This window comes from Caloenas nicobarica, chromosome Z (genome assembly GCF_036013445.1).
Source record: "Caloenas nicobarica isolate bCalNic1 chromosome Z, bCalNic1.hap1, whole genome shotgun sequence".
NCBI lineage: Eukaryota > Metazoa > Chordata > Aves > Columbiformes > Columbidae > Caloenas > Caloenas nicobarica.
The window spans coordinates 45,337,722-45,356,270 of NC_088284.1; the positions used below are offsets into that span (position 1 = coordinate 45,337,722).

Below are 18,549 nucleotides of genomic sequence, written 5' to 3' on the forward strand. Positions count from 1 at the left end.
GTGAGATAGCTGGCCAGTTTTTTATCTATTTCAAGCTTTTGTGTGTGCTGAAACAGGGAAAATCTTTTGCTGATCCTTCCTTCAAAAACTGCAAACAACAAAACATCTCTTTTACTTCCTTCCAGCAAAAGTCTTCCTAGAATGTGCTTTGGACACTATGAAGAATATGTAAATGCCTTCTTTTGAAAAACATTTTCCAGTGACTGAAGTGCTCTTTGATTTAATGAAAATAGACTTCTATAGGCTATAAACAAAACTTCAGTCTTTTCTTCAGTGAATCTTAGGAATTCTTTCCCCTTCTTTCAAGACAAAGGATGAAAAGGAGAGAAAATGAGGCTACTGCTGACTGGCTAGTGGAAACTATTAGGTTGGTGCAAAAGTAATCGTGGTTTTGGACCATGAATTTTAAATCGTTCTAACTAGTCTCAGACACATCTTTATTAATCAAAATAGGAACCATTGCAATCAACACAGTTTTGCCAACAAGAAATAAGTTTGTTTATTCTCATAGTGTAAAAATCCATGCTTTGGGATTCGACAAACTCTTGGAAATAATCTTCTGCATCCTCCTGGTTGTGGAAGTGTTTTTCCTGCAAAAAAATTGTTGAGATATTTGAAGAAGTGGTAGCCGGTTGACAAGAGATCAGGTGAATATGGCAGATGAGGCAAAACTTCATAGCCCAATTTGCTCAACTTATGATGCATTAGTTGTGTGACGTGTGTTTGGGTGTTGTTGTGGAGAAGAATCGGGCCCTTTCTGTTGAGTGATGCCAGCTGCAAGTGTTGCAGATTTTGGTGCATCTCATCGATTTGCTGAGCATACTTCTCAGATGTAATGGTTTCACTGGGACTGAGAAAGCGGTAGTGGATCAGACTAACAGCAGACCACCAAACAGTGACCGTGACCTTTTTTTGGTGCAAGTTTGGCTTTGGGAAGTGCTTTAGAAGTTCTTCACCATCCAGCCACTGAGCTAGTCCTTGCCTTGGCAGTTGTCATATACAATCCACCTTTTGTTGCATGTCACAATCCAATCGAAAAATGGTTTGTTGTTGTGTAGAATAAGAGAAGATGACACTTAAAAAATGACGATTTTTTTTATTTTCAGTCAGCTTGTGAGACACCCACTGATTGAGCTTTTTCACCTTTCTAATTTGCTTCAAATGCTAAATGACTGTATAACTGTCAATGTTGAGTTCTTCAGCAACTCCTTGTGTAGTTGTAAGAGGATCAGCTTCTGTGATTCCTCTCAGTTGGTCATTGTCAACTTCTGCTGACCGGCCACTATGCTCCTCATCTTCAAGGCTCTTGTCTCTTTTGTGAAACTTCTTGAACCACCACTGCACTGTGCATTTGTTAATTCCTGGGCCAAATGCATTGTTAATGTTGCAAGTTGTTTCCACTTTTTTACAACCTATTTTGAACTCAAATAAGAAAATTGCTTGAATTCGCTTTTTGTCTAACATCATTTCCATAGTCTAAAATAAATACAAAATAAACAGCAAGTAATAAGTCAGTAGCAAAAAACAGAAAGCGAGAAAAATGCAGCAAAAGGATGTATGATATGACCATAATTAAAGAACATATTCCAATATCAAACAGTGAATTTCAACAATGCGGAAAATGGAATTACTTTTGCACCAGCCTAATATTACACTGCTAGTTGTCTGTAGTGGTAGAAGTAAACTTAAGTGATACTGTTTGAGAGCTGCAGCTGTACTTACCTTCCAAAGACTCAGAAATAAAAAGTTTGCTCCTTAGTGTTCTTCCTGTGTAGTGTTACTCCAAATGTAGGTTCATAATTCTAAGTCCACTCCAGCATGCCATTTTTACTGCTTCCAGAAGGGGATCAGCTGAACTTATTGACAAACATCTAGAAAATGTGATGCAAATATTCACTCTAGAGCTAATGCGTATTTCTTGGTTTATAAAATGTTAAGTTAATATGATATGCCTGTGCTTTACTAATGGAATAGATTCTCTAAAAGGAATGAGTGTTCCTGGGCCAAGGGCAACTTCTGAGCTCTATAAATCCAAGGAGAATAAATTCATATTCAGTCCATTTGCTTCTTTAAACTGATCTGTATATTTGTCTTTCTGCAGTCCCTAAAGCTCCAGAGATCGATCTAGCAGCATGTCTGGTTGCTGATAACTGCATAACAGTAGCATGGAGAATGCCTGAAGAAGACAGTAGAGTTGATCATTTTATACTGGAGTATAAGAAAACCAACTTTGATGGGCTTCCTCGAGTAAAAGATGAACAGCGTTGGGAACTCATAGACTATATTAAAGCCACTGAATATACATTATCAGGTAAAAGGTTTTTAATACCTCAGACCCAAGAATACTTATTAAACTCTTTATGCTTGGAACCTATACAAAATACCCATTTTCCTGTATGTAATGCAGCTTCCATTGTTTCACATTAGTCTTGAGTGCTTTGTACAATGATGGCTCTGCCTTTTATTTTGACTTTGAGGTTTTGTGAAAAATTGTGTGTTAAATGAAGTTCACACTGATCTTCAAGCTTGTTTTTTGCAGACTGAGAGAAATGGAACACAGTTACATTGAATAGATCTTAGTCTTGTAAAATTTGTCAGTAATTAATCTTAATTCAAGTTTCTAAACATTTACTTTTTAGGACTGAAATTTGATACAAAATACATGAACCTGAGAGTACAAGCTTGCAACAAAGCTGTGGCAGGGGAATACTCTGATCCTGTGACTCTGGAAACCAAAGGTAAAATTTGAAAGACTCTGACCTTAGATGTAGTGAAAGCACTGCTCTTACTGTTTCGCCTTATTATAGGAACTTTTATGTTCAGTCTGCTTCTGTATGAGCCTGCTGAAATGTGTCATAAGTGAAAAGCAAAGCAAACATTTTGGCAAAGGATTAAGAAGCTCATTGGCACAAAGCTGGCCTTTTAGCATTCAGACACTAAAAATAAGGAAGTGATGTAACTTTCTCCAACAGGGATTGACACTGGTTGTTTTGAACTGTAGATTAACAGTATTATGTGCTGCTACATCATGCCAACATATAGCCAGAGAAGATGGATGTTTTGGCTGAGCATTGATAGGACTCTTATAGTATCTAAACAGTTGGTGTGTAGTTGGCTGGTTATTGATACTTAACATGTGACGGGTAATAGCTCTCTGTAAACAGAGTGTGCTGAAAAGGACTTTTTTTACTTTGTAGTTGTAGATTCTAGCCATGGTCAATATTCCAAAAAATAGGCAGCTCTAAATTGCTAAAGTTAAGTAATTGTGTTAGAAATCACTTAGTCTGAGGATGGTGGCTTCCTAAGATCGTTTTGTAAATAAACTAGATGAAAAATTTCTTGGAAGTGATGTTTTGTTATAGAACACAAATCTTAAGTATTATGGTGGAAGCAATGATCCTGAGACTTTAATTATAGCCAGGTCTGTAATGTAAGGGGCAAAATGCCTGATATGAACTGGATAATTAAAATACAAAGTTTGACTTGTGAATGTTACTTCATAAAAGCAAAGCTATATGCAATTTGAATGTGCTGATGTGCATTCTGGTAACATTTCTAAAACACTTCTAATATTCAGAAGCAACAGTCATTGTCAGATATCTAGTACCCATTTAATAGCCACTTACAGATCTTATTCTAGTACCAGAAAAATAATGCTGATTTTGATTGTTTGGGCAGTTATCTTGCTTCCCATGTTATTTTTGTTATTTCTCTGTGAACATTTTGTTCACTTTCTTTAATAATCAGCACATGGAAACTCAGTATCCTTGTACATGTGCATACCTTACTGGTTTTTAGACTTGTGTACTGTTGAGCTCTAAACTCTTGAAATAGCAAGTATGCTTTCAGAGTCAGACTGTATCTGATGGTATTAGGACATAGAATAGTCTGTAAGTAAACAACTTTAGGGGACTTGGCATGTTGTGTTTTATTTTCTTGGATGAAGGGTTTGGCTGTAGCAAATACCAAGTCATTTCTAGTTGCACGCGTCCTCTACTATACTTGTATCTGCAAGTGACTTCACAGTTCAACTCTGTCTGTATGTGGTACCCTGTCGATTTAGGTTTCTCCAATTTACAAACCTTATTAATCATAAACACCTTGTTGGAGAATCAGTGCTGCAGAGCATGGAAAACAAGCATAGTATTTTGTGTCATTCAGGACTGTAAGAATCTAGGGAGTAGACTGTAACTAGCAGAAAGCACTAGCTGAATGGAATTACTGATACTGCAACATTATCAAGATGAAAAAACTTACTTTGTAACCTGTACTCTGAAGGTAGATACTTGGGCTTTATTTAAAAGCTCCTTACCTTGACTACAAGCATCAGACTAAAAAGCTAGTATTTCTGTTAAATTGAATACTGCTCTGTTACAGTTTTTCTAGTGCTTCTATAATTTTCTGTGAATAACCACTGTTGGGAGAGAACGTTATACCATTTCACTGTTTTGTATTTTGTCTTGACCAGCATTTGTGTTCAGTTTGGACAGTACTTCATCTCATCTGAACTTGAAAGTTGAAGATACTTACGTTGAATGGGACCCTACTGGAGGCAAAGGCCAAGAAAAAATAAAAGGGAAAGAAAATAAAAGCAGGTAAGAACTTCATTTCATGAATGTTTACATTGTCTGGGATGCCTCATCTGGCAATTAAGAGAAGAGGGTGGGGAGGAATTAAAGCACTTGAGGCCAGTTTGACACACAAGGAATTTTCACTTTGAAATCTTTCTCTGGAAGAAATGTTTTTTTGTTTCTCTCCCCATGTCTCGCACATGTGGAGCCTATTTGTGGAAGCTATTAGAAATGTCTTAATCATTAAAAAGAATTTAAGTGTTTTAAAAATGTACTTCTTAAGCTTATATTCAAGGGACTAAAATAAATTGTAGATGTGGGAGTTGACCTTGGCTTGCAACTAGGTGCATGCCAAGCTGCTCTATTGCTTCCCCTCTTTGACTGGATAGTGGAAGGAAAAATACAATGGAAGGCTCATGGGTCAAGATAAAGACAGGAAGTTCACTCCACAATTACTGTCATGGGCAGAAGAGATTTGACTTGGGAAAATTTACATTAAATTATTGTCAATCAAAAGTCAGGGTAGGATAATGAGAAATAAGAACAAATCTTAAAATACTGCCCCCCCACCTCCATTCTTCCCAGACCCCACTTCACTCACAACTTCTCTACCTAATCCCCTGTGTGGTGCAGGAGGATGTGGAACAGGGATCGTGGTCTGTTCATATGTCTCTGCTGCTCCTTCTTCCTTATGCTCTTCCTCTTCTCCAGCTTGGGGCCCCACCCATGAGAGACAGTCCACAAACTGCTCCAGCATGGATCAGCAAACCTGCTCCAGTGTGGGCTCTCATTAAGCTGCAAATTCCTTCAGGGCACATCCACCTGTTCCAGTGTGGGGTCCTCCATGGGCTGCAGGGCGGCTATATTCTCATTTTTTCTTGCCCAGCTGCTCTTGTGTAGCAGCTTTTACCCATTATTAAATATGTTATCACAGGCACTACCACCATCACTGATGGGGGCAGCTTCTGGCTTCTTCTCACAGAAGCCACCCCATAGCCTCCTTGCTACCAAAACCTTGCCATGCCAGCCCAATACAGTAGATAAGGTAAATGTCAGCAAGCAATGATGTAATTGTATGTTTAGTAGTGTTGCAGGTCAGTGCTCATGGATAGACAGCTTTTATACTACAAAAAATAAGAGCTGGCTGCTGTGTCCTTTTGAAAAAGCTAATGTTAAATAAAATTGGTACTTACAGGTGATGTTTGAATTTTTGATTTCATAATCCTCATTGGCGAGGAAAAGGTACCAATAAAACAAACCAGATAGCAAAAGATAATGGATAACGGAACATAACTCTTGTAAAAGTAGCAGCCCTAAACATATTTACCAGCTAATTTCATCTAGGAAAATTTCTTAAGTAACTTCAACAGAATTCTCTAGTAGATTGAGTGTTAGGCACTTGGATGTGTGCTCTTCAGGATCACTGAATAAATACGGTTGGGAGAACATTACTCGATCAGTCTACTCTGGCTGAGCCTTGAGTATATCCAAGGATGAAGAATGTGTTAAACCTCTGGCCTCTATTCCAGATGACTTTAATGGGAGGGGAGGGATATCCTGATATCTGACTGGAACTTCCTGGAGTGCAATGAGTACAAGGTGCCCCTCAGCTATCAGTGTGTGCCCTGATCAAGCCTGGCTCGATCTTCTCTGTACCTTCTTGTTATGTCATTGAAGACAGCAATTAGCTCTTGTTTTCTTGAGGCTGAGCAAACCCAATTGTTTTTCTGTGCACCAGTACCTTAATTGTGTTGTTGACCCTCCACTGGATTTGATCTAGTGTGTCAGTGTATAGTCATGAGGAGTCCAGACCTGGACACAGGACTTCAGGTTCAGTCTGACAAGTGCCAAATTAAGAGGAACAGTTGCTTGCCTTGGCCTCCTGGTTGTTGTCTTGCTCCTGCAGCCTGGGATGTGGTTGGCCACCTCTTCAACAAGGGCACTGTACAGTGTGGTGTCCGCTGTTGTTGTCTGCCTCAAAGACAATTAATGGACTTCCAGCATGCGCTTTTCAGTATAAAGAGCACTGCTTGAGATAATTTGTGAACAAATACCTTCCCTGTGGGCATGCGCTGCCAGAAGCATGGTAGAATAAGTTTCCGTGGTATCTTAAAAATGGGGATAACTTACTGTAGTAACAGAACAGTTGTTTAATGACTACTTATTTCTGTCAACAGTGGCCAGAATCCTCTGCTGAAGAGCAATAGAAGGTGATAATATACCTTTTATTCCTAGGATCTAGCACCTAGTTTTGCTGGGAGTCTTTGCTACTTCCCTTTGCTTGATGTAGTGAGAAATAAATCTAATAGCCTTTATCAGTAACAGTACACACATGCCTTTAAAAATTAGTTCAAAGTTTAATTTGAATTCATAGAGATTATGTATGTATTTTCCAATGACTGAAAAAGTCTTCCTTGGAGGATGTGTCCTAGTGTGTGGGAGACCTGATATGCAATGGTTGGAAGTGCTTTCTTTAATGTTGATGCAAAGATTCCTGTTATTTACAGATATTTTGATTCTTACTTAACCTTTTGGCACATCATGGCAGTCTGAATTTTTTACAAATGCAGTAAAGAGTTCCTTTCTGAGAACTTTAACATTTTTTAGTTTTCTTTAATTCCAAAAATCTTTTTGTCTCTGAAGTTGTGCTATAGTTGTTGCTGGACATCAGAGGAAAATAAATGTGTTTTTACACTTTCAAAGAAGATGTTTAGCCTGATGGCATGTGTAAAAAGCCTCATGGCAGAACAATTGTTCAAATGAGTCTTTTCTGATTTGTAAAGGCAGCTAAAATATTCTTCTGTTCCTTGTGCAACTGTGGTTTTTAGTATAATTTTTTTCATTATTTTTCTAATGAAACTCCTGTTTGAGAAACTACTTCTTCTGTTTTTGCTCTCTTGGTCTTTTTCACTGATTTAGAAGTTCTGTGACCTAACCAAATGCCTGGGTTTCTAATTTCTTGTAGGTTTTACTCCTCTGTATTCATTCCTCTGGATATGTTTTTGGCTTGAGATCAGCAGTTAAGTTTGTGTAGGCAAAACAAGCGCTTGCAGTTGTGCAGTGTCAATAGTTCTACTACACAAACAGTACCAATTTCTGCCAAACTAAGTTTTTAAAACTGTCTTGGAGATACAGCTACTTGCTCAACAAGCTGGCAGTCTTACAGCCTGATCTCTCTGTAGGTGTCAGTAAAGAACTTCCCTAGTTCTGGCCTTTGCTTTGCTAGAAGGACATGGTCACATGTTTAACTTTGCATCTCAGGCTGACCTTTTTTAGCAGGAGATTTAGATGAGCTTTGATTCTTGCAGGAGGCTTTTGTTCCCTGTTAAGAGTATCTGTAATGGTGTCTGCATTAAAAGGAAAATTTGAAGCTAGCTCCATAGTTGGAAAAAGTTGCAATATAATTTTAGACATCAAATGTGCAGCTTTCAAGGGTTGGAAAGATACAATAGCAATAACATGCTTAATGATCTGTAGCATATTTATTAAACTAGAATAATGCCTCTGGATAACTTTTGCTATCCCTCCATGGACAACTCCTGATACTGGTCTTCGGCCTTTCTTCTCCAAAAGAGAATACATATGGCTTGGAATATGTTTGTTTTATTTGTTGGGGTGGATGAGAAAATTGAGACTCTACTGCAGTGCTGTAGGCAACAATCCTAACCCTAAGATGAGAGTATCTGGTCAGTGAATGGTAGAAGCAATGCATCAGTTACTACATGAGCTAATGAAGACTGCTGTATTGGAAAATGGGCACCAAACTGACTTTTTGCTATAAAATTTACTGCCTTTCCCTATTGAAAGGGAGACTTCCTCCAGGGCAGAAACAAACAAGCAAACAAATCCAACCACACACAAACAAAAACCCCCAACCCACTGTTTTTTCAAACTTTTATACCAAATATTAATGTAATTGTCTGAACTGTTAAAGGCTGTTAGATTTTTGAGTGGACAAAGCACATGCAGTGGCCATTTATAGAAGACTTGAACAGTATAAATGTTATTGAGGACTTTTAATTGTCTTTCTAATTTTGAGAAAATACTAGTAAAGCTCCTGCATGTTTTTTACGGTGATTCTCTAAATGGCCACGTTGCTTTCTGCCTAACTGATACAGAATCTGATAGAAAAATTTCAGCAGTTTTTGTTGAAAGTGTGACTGAATAATCTCTGATGCACTTGAAGCAGGATGGAATCTGCAAAGGGTGATGGTTCTCACTGAAATTATGCTTTAATTCTTGGCTTTACCTTTTTTTTTTTCATGCTATCACTTGCTACCTTTTTCTTTGGTAAGTAAGCTACAGCTTCCTCCGTGTTAACAAAATTCAAAAGCATTTGTGGTGGTTCACCTGCACAATATACAATTACCTCCTTCATGTAACTCTTTCAAGTAATTTAGAAACTTTGCTGTTTTCTGCTCAGTACTGGCAAACTTATATGCTAAATGGTGATGCCAAAGTAGACAACTTTTCATCACTGATTTCTTGTAGACTTCTGTAACTGGAATAAAAAGCAAACTTAGTCATGAAGATGAACCAGAGATTCTTGCACACTTATGATAGCTTAATCGCAGTTGGCTTTTGATTCCCATGTGACTTTGTTTTAATGAAGGTATTAGGCAAAAAGGACATTTTCTAACCCTTTATGAAATGGTATTTGAGAAAAATTCCAGAAAACTTTAAATCAGTGTTGAATGAATCAGAAAGGAAGCAAGCTAAACTCACTGTATTAGTGGACATTTAAGTAGAAATTAGCTTTGCCAAATTGTGGTTGAAGGAAAAGTTGGAGAGAACTTTCTTTTCTGTGTGGTAACTCTAAGGCTAATATATAATAGACTATGGAGGATGAAGATTTGAAAATCACTTATCACGTGTATTTTGGAGTCTTATTTCATACATACTTTTTTGTCGATGGAATTAAAATGTAAACTGCATGGTTAATTCTGAGAAGTTAAAATTCTTTACTTCTGATTGCATTTAAAATAATAACCAGACATGATCCTCTGGCTATTGAGGTTTAATACTCACTGTAATTTGCAAATAGCTTTCATTTTGTTTAATGGTTAAATTGCTAGGAATTATTTTTAAGGGCGCAAGAGGAAAAATAAAATGTTTAAAAACCTCATTAGGTTAAAATTATTATTTTATGCAACTGATCACTCATTAGAATATTCTCCAGAGCAAAGTGTCTTCATTTATTTTGCTGTTGCTAGATGAGAATGCTTTTGAAAAGTATGATTAGAAAAATTTAAGAGTCTGATCCAATTAAGAAAGGCTTAGATGTTATAATGATTCTTGAGGAGCTGCTGTGTGCTTCTCAGCACAAAGTATTGTGACAGAATTTTTTTTCTGTAGTCTTCGATAGAGTTAATATAGTCAAATAAAATCCCCACCCTTCAATACACTTCGTGGTGGTTGTTTGTGGTTGTGGTGTGTTGGGTTTTTTTAGGAGACTTGTGATACATTAAACTCTGCAAGCCTCACTACATCTTTTTGAATATAAGTTGGGTTTAGATTTGATGCTGTTGATTTTTTTTTTATCATTTTCAGTGTGTATCTTGAAATAAAATGAGCAAAATTTTGCTCTTTTCATTGGGTTACACTTTTTCCTGGTGTTTCAGTTATTGTCTGTACAAGTCAAACGTGCTGAAAAACCTACCTTTAGCACAACTGATGTTATTTTCCCATTTACTGATCTTCAAATTCTAGTGAAAATTAGGCATTTTAGCATTGAATATCAGTAGTGTATTCATACTTACCTGACTGTTGTAGCTGGTTCTTACTAGAAATCTTATCCAAAAAATCAGAAACATGAATTCTCTAAGGTTCTGTGTAGCACAGGCAAAAAACTGTTTTATACAGCATTCTTCCAAACTACATGCCACACATCTGCTTTTTCTTTCCTCCTGTTTCCTGTCTTAACTGACACTGAATTTGTTTGTTACAATGCCATGCATTTTTTTTTTGTCTGGCTGTCATCTCTTCAGTTATTGTGCATGCATACTGTTACAGATGTTAAATGGGAGAACTAATGTGTCATTTCAGTAGCTTATAGATGTTCATTGCACCCTAATTGACACAGGAGAACATGAGTATGCATTTATGTAATTGCATCCAAATCTTGAATGGTTCCTTTCTTTCTTAGAAGTAGTACATCGTCTCCAAAGAGGACATCCATTAGCCCAAGATCCTCAGCGAGGGGCAGCAGAGATCGTTTTATTGGTGAATCATACACAGTGTTGGGTAAAGTGAACTTTTTACTTCTGTCCCAAGTGTAATGCTGTGGAAGGGCAGATTAAGTAAGAATTTGAGGGAAAATGTGTGGTTGTTCAAGGCTGTGTACTTGATGCTTTCCTGCATAGAGGTAGTTTTGCCTGCGTAACAGCAGAATTTTGTGCTACAGCAAGTGTCTTCAAGTCTTTTGAGGCTTCTTATTACAAAGCTCTTAGTGACTGACATCCACTGTTATTAAATGTGATATTAAATATCTCTGAGTATAAGTCAAAACTGTCTCATTCTATTATATGTTTATATTCTGTGTTCTTGTACATTAATTTTTTGTTCCTTATAGTTCAGGTTTCTTTTTATCTCTAAGCCTTCACCTTAAATAAAACAGAAGACACCACTGGTGCATGTAAGAAAGGAAGTGTTGCAAGTACACTTAGTTACGATGACTAAATGTATTTTTTTGGTAGGAGATACTGCTATTGAAAGTGGACAGCATTACTGGGAAGTGAGAGTTCAGAAGGACTGCAAATCTTACAGTGTGGGAGTAACTTACAGAAACCTGGGGAAATTTGACCAACTGGGAAAGACTAATTCAAGCTGGTGCATTCATATCAACAACTGGCTGCAAACCACATTTTCAGCAAAACATAATAATAAGACCAAGATTCTAGATGTACCTGTTCCAGACAGAATAGGAGTGTATTGCGACTTTGATGGAGGTAAATTACAATCTTATGAAATCTAGCTAAAAACTTACTTAGCTATCTGTGTCAACTTAAAGCAGTACAAAGCTAAAGTGAGTACATTACTTCCAGATTCATGTAGTATTTTATGAAAATAAGGCTCAGAGCTGTTTGCGCAATAGTGTTTGTAATGTCAAATGACTTTGGTTCATCTATATGACAGAGCTACTGAGAATTTTTCACTTATGTGGACTGCATTTAGTGTATTCTGGAAACCTTTCCCTCAAAAAGAATCAATTTTACAAAAAGTTACACAGCAATAGCATTTAAACATGTATTTCAACTTGTTTTCTGCTTCTTTTAGGTCACCTTGCATTTTATAATGCAAACTCAAAGGAGCTGTTACACACCTTCAGAACAAAGTTTACCCAGCCGTTACTACCAGGCTTCATGGTCAGTATCTATAAAACTTTGTTCAGTTTCTAGCACTGAATTCTGTCTACTGAAGACTTAATTGTTTTTTAAAGGAGGGAACTTGGAGCACTGTGTTTGGCTGACTAATGGTTTTAAAAAATATTTAAGTGTTTTATTTTTTTTTATATGGTACTTATAATAGCACTCCAATAGGAGAACTCTTCAACTGGATGTCTTGGCTATGTAAATAAAAGTAATTAAATTTTTGTAGGGTAAACTAATAGCACATTCTGGTAGCTGATGAGCCTGCTACAGTAATTGACTCAAACTGATGCAGATAGATGCCCAGATGTTGCAAGTTGTCAGAGCAGGTGTCATGAGACAGAAGAACTCCATGTGCTTCTCTCTGAAACACAACATTCTAGCTTTCAAATCTTAAAAGCTCAGTGGGATTTTCTTGTCAGTCATTTCACTGGTTGTCTTAACTTTTTTCTGTCTCTAAGCTAATCAGTGAAAACTTGTAGCAATTCTGAAGACTTAAACCTTGCAAAAAATGCGCAGGAAAAGGATTAGTTACTATGTATTCTTTCTTGTTATTTTTAAGTAACTAATTTGGAGGCCTGTCGTGGTTGGTTTGTGGGGTGACAATGAAACTGTGGCAGATGTATTGTTGACTCCCTCTCCTCCCTTCTCCCCAGTTCGCCCCTTCCTCTCCCCTCTTCCCACTAAGGACAGGCGATTGGGTGGGAAAGAAGGACAGAGAGAAGACAGTTGAAAAAAATAAATGTTTTACTAATGCTACCAATAAAAATAGAGAAAATAATACAAAATATACAAAACCAATCTTGAAAGTCCGGCAACTGCTCTGGCAGAGGTAGGGTCGGCACCCGAAGTCCTGGGCTGGACTCTGCAGCCAACCGGAACTGGATTCAGTCTGTCACTAGGCCTCAGTTTGCAGGGACAACTCGCAAGGTCCTCTCCCAATGTCGGCCATAAGGAAAAGGGACGAGATCCTCATGATCCCCCACTTTTATATGAAGTATCATGTGAATAGGATGGAATATTTAGTTGGTCAATTTTCAGTTCACCTCCAGCTTGTACATCTCGCGAGATGCATCATTATCAATGACCTTGCATTCCATCGCTATGTCTACCAAAACATGTATCTAACTTTCAGGAAAACTGCCGTTAGTAAGAAGACTTTAGCTGACAGGGAAGATTCACTAAAAGAGAAACTTGTTTTTAACAAAACCAGGACAAGGCCTCAGCTGTTTTGTAAGGTGCCATCGCATGCATTGTTATTTGGGAGCAGGGCATAGGTCTGGAAAAACTTAGGAATCTGGAAGAGGCTAGCATGCTAGTTCATACTAACAACTCAGCTGCCTAGGCACTGATCTCTAGCCTCTTTTAATTCTGGTCATAGAAAACACAGCACGGCACTTTTAAAGTGTTATTAGACCAGTTAATAATGTTGTTCTACTTTTGGGCATGGAGGAGGAATGGAAAAGTAGTAACTTGCCCAGGCAGCCTTACATCTAGCATTTCCAAACACCTGATTTTTCACTTGTATCAGATAGAAATTAGGAAAGAACTTCTATTTCTGGTTAGATGCACTGACAATAGGAGTCTAGATTTTCAATAGGTGTTTATTGGGAGGTGGCTAAGCAAGTTGCCTTTCTGATCCTTTTCAATATTCAGGGAACAGAATAGCTTCAGAAATGTTAGGGTGCATGTGTTAGTCATCCCCCTAGCTCTTGAACATATGCATTGCAAAGGCTGACTCATTAAGTTAGTTCCTAAAGCATCCAAGGAAACATTTGCTTGCCACACTTCAGCCTGTTAGTCTGCATCTCATATAGCCCCTAGTACTTAGTGATAGCAGTCTTACACTACTTGTGTTAGCATGAACAGTTAAAATAGAAATGACAAGCTACTTAATTACCACTGTCAAATTTATTCATAAACATGGAGATACATTCTTTCATGTAATTCAATTGCAAAATAGAGGTCACTGGCACCTGTGCTCCTGAAGCTTCTCAAAACTCAATTCTTTTGTACTATGCTTACATTGACATAATTCTGCCATGTCATACTAAAACGAGGTGCTGCTTTCAGACGCTGGAGCATAGTGAACCTGTTGCTTTTCATTGTCATTTTAAGTACTTGCTGCTAGCGCATTGGTCTTCAAAGAAGTTTTGCTAGTGGGAGCAAGTCTTTTAGTATTAGATCCTAGACTTGTTTATAAACTTAGTCATAAAGCATAGTATGTGAAGCATGTTAGACTTTATGGTCTTTAAAATTAGCTGTGTGTGATTAGAATGTTTTACAGAGTGCTGTGACTAGAGAGCAAGTGAGAAGACAAATGGAGCTGCAGGATAAGTTTCATATTAGTTCCATTGTGGGATAGGAGAAGAGATATGCAGATGCTTCATAATGTACAGAATATTTATTATTTTTTTTCCCCCCTCCTACCCCCCACTTCTCTCTTAGATCTGGTGTGGTGGGCTTACAGTGAATACTGGGTTGCAGGTGCCAAGCCCTGTGAAAACACTCCAGAAAAGTGAAAATGGATTGAGTGGTTCAACAAGCAGCCTAAACAATATTGCCTAGTAATGTCTATTAAAATCTTCTGTTGCTGAATGTTTCTTTTTTTCTGTTTAGCTGCTACTCACAGAAGCTTGTGAGTATTGGATTGAAGTGGGTTTGCTACCTATTGCTGTAGTAAGGCCTGGGTACTGATAGTGCAAATGTTTGGGGCTAAAGAGTTAGGAACCTACTGACTATTCTGAGAGAAGATGGAACAGTTGCCTATTTGAAAAATAAGTGGAGAAATCAAGAGCTGTAACTATGTGCTTTTCTAATACTGTATTTAAGCATTTTATTATGGACTTGAATGTTAATTTTGTTATGAATATTATTGCTCTATAAAGAATATAACAAATACCATTTCCTTAGCTCTCCTAAAATGAATTACTTGACTATGTACTTCGTTACTGAGCTTCCCATTAGAACTTGTGATATCAAACGTGCATCTCAGAATAATATTGATTTGCTCACCTAGCCTGGCAAAATATCAGAGCAGTATGATTTCAAAAGAATATAATAAGTTTTAGTCCTGATATAAAGAAATAGTAAGAACAATCTTTGATTTTTCTTCTGATACAAAATAATTCAATTTCCCATGAGTAACTCATTTCATAGAATCCTAGAATACCAGGTTTCCAGTATTGTGGCATTATTCTAATTGGATTCTTATAATCAGCAATTTACATTGTTCATCGGATTTGAATGACAAATGTGAATGAGAAACTGAATCTTCGTCTGCAGGTAGGAAAGTTACAATGCAGTTGAAGCTGGGAACAAGTGTATGAGAGCTTCAGTTCAGATGTGTCTCCCTGGAGAAGACGAGGAGGTGGGGGTGCTATTGCTAAAACATCTTACAGCTTTTTCTTAAGCCAGCTTCAGAGCTGGCTAAGACTTCTCAAACATCTGTGTCAATATCTAAGCTGGCTTTGAGCAGAAGCAGCAATGAATTCCTGGTGATAGGGCAGTACCCTCTGCGCCCAGGCACACATTTTTGCTAGCTGTTTTGACTAGCCTAGTGAGGATTCCTGGAACTTTCTGGATAACCAGCGAAGTCAAAAAATTGCATGATTTCTGTATCCAGCGGAAATGTAGCTTATATACAGAGCACCCACTTTTAACTTGGTAGCCTTGTACCATATGCCATGTATATGTAGCTATGAGACTAGCTTTCAGTGGATTATATTCTAAAGGATCTCTCTATAGGCTCCAACTTAACCCTTTCCCTTAGTAATAATCGTTTAATGACTCAAATTAGTGGGAGAGCTAAAAAAATCATGTTATGTTCTTTATGGAAAATCTTGACTTTTCAGTGGGAATTACTTGTGTATTACAGACTGTTTAAATCTGCTTTCTTCTTTCTAATGAAGTCCAGGAGCCTAGAAGTAATTTTCAGATAATACTTGAATCAACTGTTTCTTAACTGAGGATTTTTTTTCCTAGTATCACCTGAAAACTGTTTCAAATTCACACTGGTAGAGTCCATCATGAATTGGCTCCTTTCCTACAGGGCCAAGGTACTTTTTCTTCTGTATATCTCTTAGTCTGTAAAGACATGACCATCTAATCATGTTAAATCTTGTTAGTATCAGTGGGTCCTTTTTCTCCAAGGTTTCTCAAGAGAAGGAGAAATTCCTTGAAACAACTCATAAGCTGGTTATGATGTTCAGTGGGAAACTTAAATTTTCTTAATTTGAGTACCTGCTCTAGAAAGTTTTGTTTCTCTTGAGAAATCATGAAGTTGACAGGATGGTTAGCCCTTAACGTTCATTTAATATTGGAACTTGAGCATCTTTAAATATTTGCATTGTGAACAACTGTAGCTGTAATCTGTTTTACAGAGGAAAGTGCAAAGCCATTCCCAGTTTAGCTGTACCTTCCTTGGCCAGTTTAGTGTTTTGGGTCTTGAAACAAGGATACTGGAAGGTGACATGTTTTTTTAAATGAACGGCATCTGAATCTGTTTCACATATAATCTATGGGATGTTGTTATTATCCAAGTAGTCTGTCTAGTAATCTTAAATATTTCTTCCTCACATCTCCCCTTTTTACTGCAGTGAACATGTCTGGCAGTTCTAGGGGCTCAGCTACTGAGAGTTCAGTGGTATGTGAGAGAGTGAGACCTGCATGCTTGAAACCTGGTGGTATTTAGAAAGAGAAGGGTTAAGGTAGATGCTGCTTGTTTTGGGACTTGTTCTATTGAAGGATGGGGTAAGCAGACATCTAAATAGGGTAGTGCCTGTTCACACTGCTCAGTCATCAGCTCGATCTTGGCTGTTCAGCTACAGTTCGTATTTAAATTTCCCTTTTTGGAGAGAAAGGGGAATGTTTACTACAAGCTAATGTGTAGTGAGAAAAAAACATGAGTAATCTCCAACTCTACATAAAAGCATTTAAATTATGAAGTTTTTTAAGCAAGATGTAGTGCAACCTGTGAGATAAATCTGATATGCACAGTGTAAAAATGTAATTTTTCTTTAACACTTGAAAAAAGCTTGAAGTATTTAATAATGTGACTTGTGACTTGCAAGTTTTAGTTTAACTGATGTTCTAGATAAGCTTGTGACTTTTTACCCTTAAAGGATGAATTTGTAATAGTTTGCACAGATGTCAATTTTTCTGCTGCTAACAGCTAGTCCAATTTTTTTTAGTAAATGGGGATATGAAGAATTGCCTTAAGCACTTTAGATTTTTTTAGACTCTTCTCTGAGCTAGTATCTGTCCAGTACCAATGATATATTGTTGCAGGTGGTGCACTGTCCGTACCTGCAGCTAGAAAGGGAGACATGCAGCCTGTGAAGTTACTTTTTCCTAGGGGAATCCACTTCAAGGATTGGAGGGGTTGTTCTTTGGCAATGGATTTGACCTTTTGAGGGTCTGTGATTTCCGCGCCCCCCCCCCCCCCACCCCGCCCCCTAGTAGTTAACACTATTTCATACTCCTGGAGCCTCTCTGCTCTGGAGTTGATCCTGTTTAGTGGCTAGACAGGAGTAATCTTCTGTATGACCAAAATGAGTTGTGGTATGTGTGGTTTTTTTTTTTTTTGACACTGATTACTGGTAGTCTTTCAGAGTTAAAATAACTTCAGAATAACTTGTAAGGAACAGAAGGCTTCCCTTCAGTTCTTAATACATCAGAAAACTGTAGCTTTCATTGTTTCTATGGGAAACTGTATGAACTGCAGCTAGTGATGTTAATTTCAGAAAGGATGCTTTAAAAGCATCCTGGTGATAGGTGCTTCTCCAAATATCAGATATGGATGGTAGAGGGTGACAGGCTTATTTCTTTAGCCATCCTCTGAGCAGAAAAAGTAGAGGCTAATGTACAAATCCTGTTTCTACCCCGCCTCCCACTCTCCCATGTTACTTCTGTTTCATTCAAAGACAGACTGAGGAAACTTAACAGGTTCCCTCAGGAAGAACATCTGACTCAGCAATATTTTACGAGTTATTTTACGAGGATCACGAGTTATGAACGTGATGCATAGTTTGACATACACTGGTAGGAAGTTCTGTTGATCATCTCCCCTCTGCCCGAGCCTCGCTTGAATTCGAGTATTGTCAATGCCCTGCTAGAAGGGGAAGCCTGGCTGGGGTTTTCCCTCCCAGGGGCGAAGTCTCGGCGCTGGGCCCAGCAGGGTGACGCTCCGTTGCCTGGTGCCCCACTGCCGTCGTCCAGGGCTCTGCGGCGCCTACCCGCGCCCCTGCGCCGTCCGCTGCGGGGGTGCCCGAGCCTCCCCCGGCCGCACCTCAGGTATTCGCCGCCAGCGCGTCACCCCTCGGCCCTGCGGAGCGCACCCGAGGACGGCGGCCTCTCGCTGCCCACAGGAAGCGGCGGAGCTGCCTTAGAGCCCGCGCAGTGTTTTCGTGTCTTCGACTTGTGTGTGACGCGAGCTTTTTGTATTAATACAGAAATTTGAAATCTGACGTGCCTGAGTTTTCCTCGTTTTATCTTCTTCCGGGGAGGGGTTCGTCCGCCGGGGGGAAGCAAGGGGGTGTCGGGTCTCCTGGTGGGGTGGGGCCGAGGGACCTTCGCTGCCGGCCGGCCTGAGCCCGGGCTCCGGCACAGCT

The 18,549-nt window shown here is 38.5% G+C and overlaps 1 protein-coding gene across 1 annotated transcript in view; it reads left to right on the top strand.

Annotated features, from left to right (window-relative positions):
- The window catches only part of FSD1L (fibronectin type III and SPRY domain containing 1 like), a 34,799-nt gene extending 16,398 nt beyond the window's left edge, over window positions 1-18,401 (top strand). The window contains exons 7-14 of the mRNA XM_065656342.1: window positions 2,102-2,311; window positions 2,640-2,738; window positions 4,469-4,595; window positions 6,749-6,781; window positions 10,717-10,814; window positions 11,267-11,518; window positions 11,847-11,935; window positions 14,387-18,401. Coding sequence (XP_065512414.1) covers window positions 2,102-2,311; window positions 2,640-2,738; window positions 4,469-4,595; window positions 6,749-6,781; window positions 10,717-10,814; window positions 11,267-11,518; window positions 11,847-11,935; window positions 14,387-14,506 — 1,028 coding nt within the window. The 3' untranslated portion in view covers window positions 14,507-18,401. The remainder of the gene's footprint in view (window positions 1-2,101; window positions 2,312-2,639; window positions 2,739-4,468; window positions 4,596-6,748; window positions 6,782-10,716; window positions 10,815-11,266; window positions 11,519-11,846; window positions 11,936-14,386) is intronic.
- The last annotated feature ends 148 nt before the right edge of the window (window positions 18,402-18,549 follow it).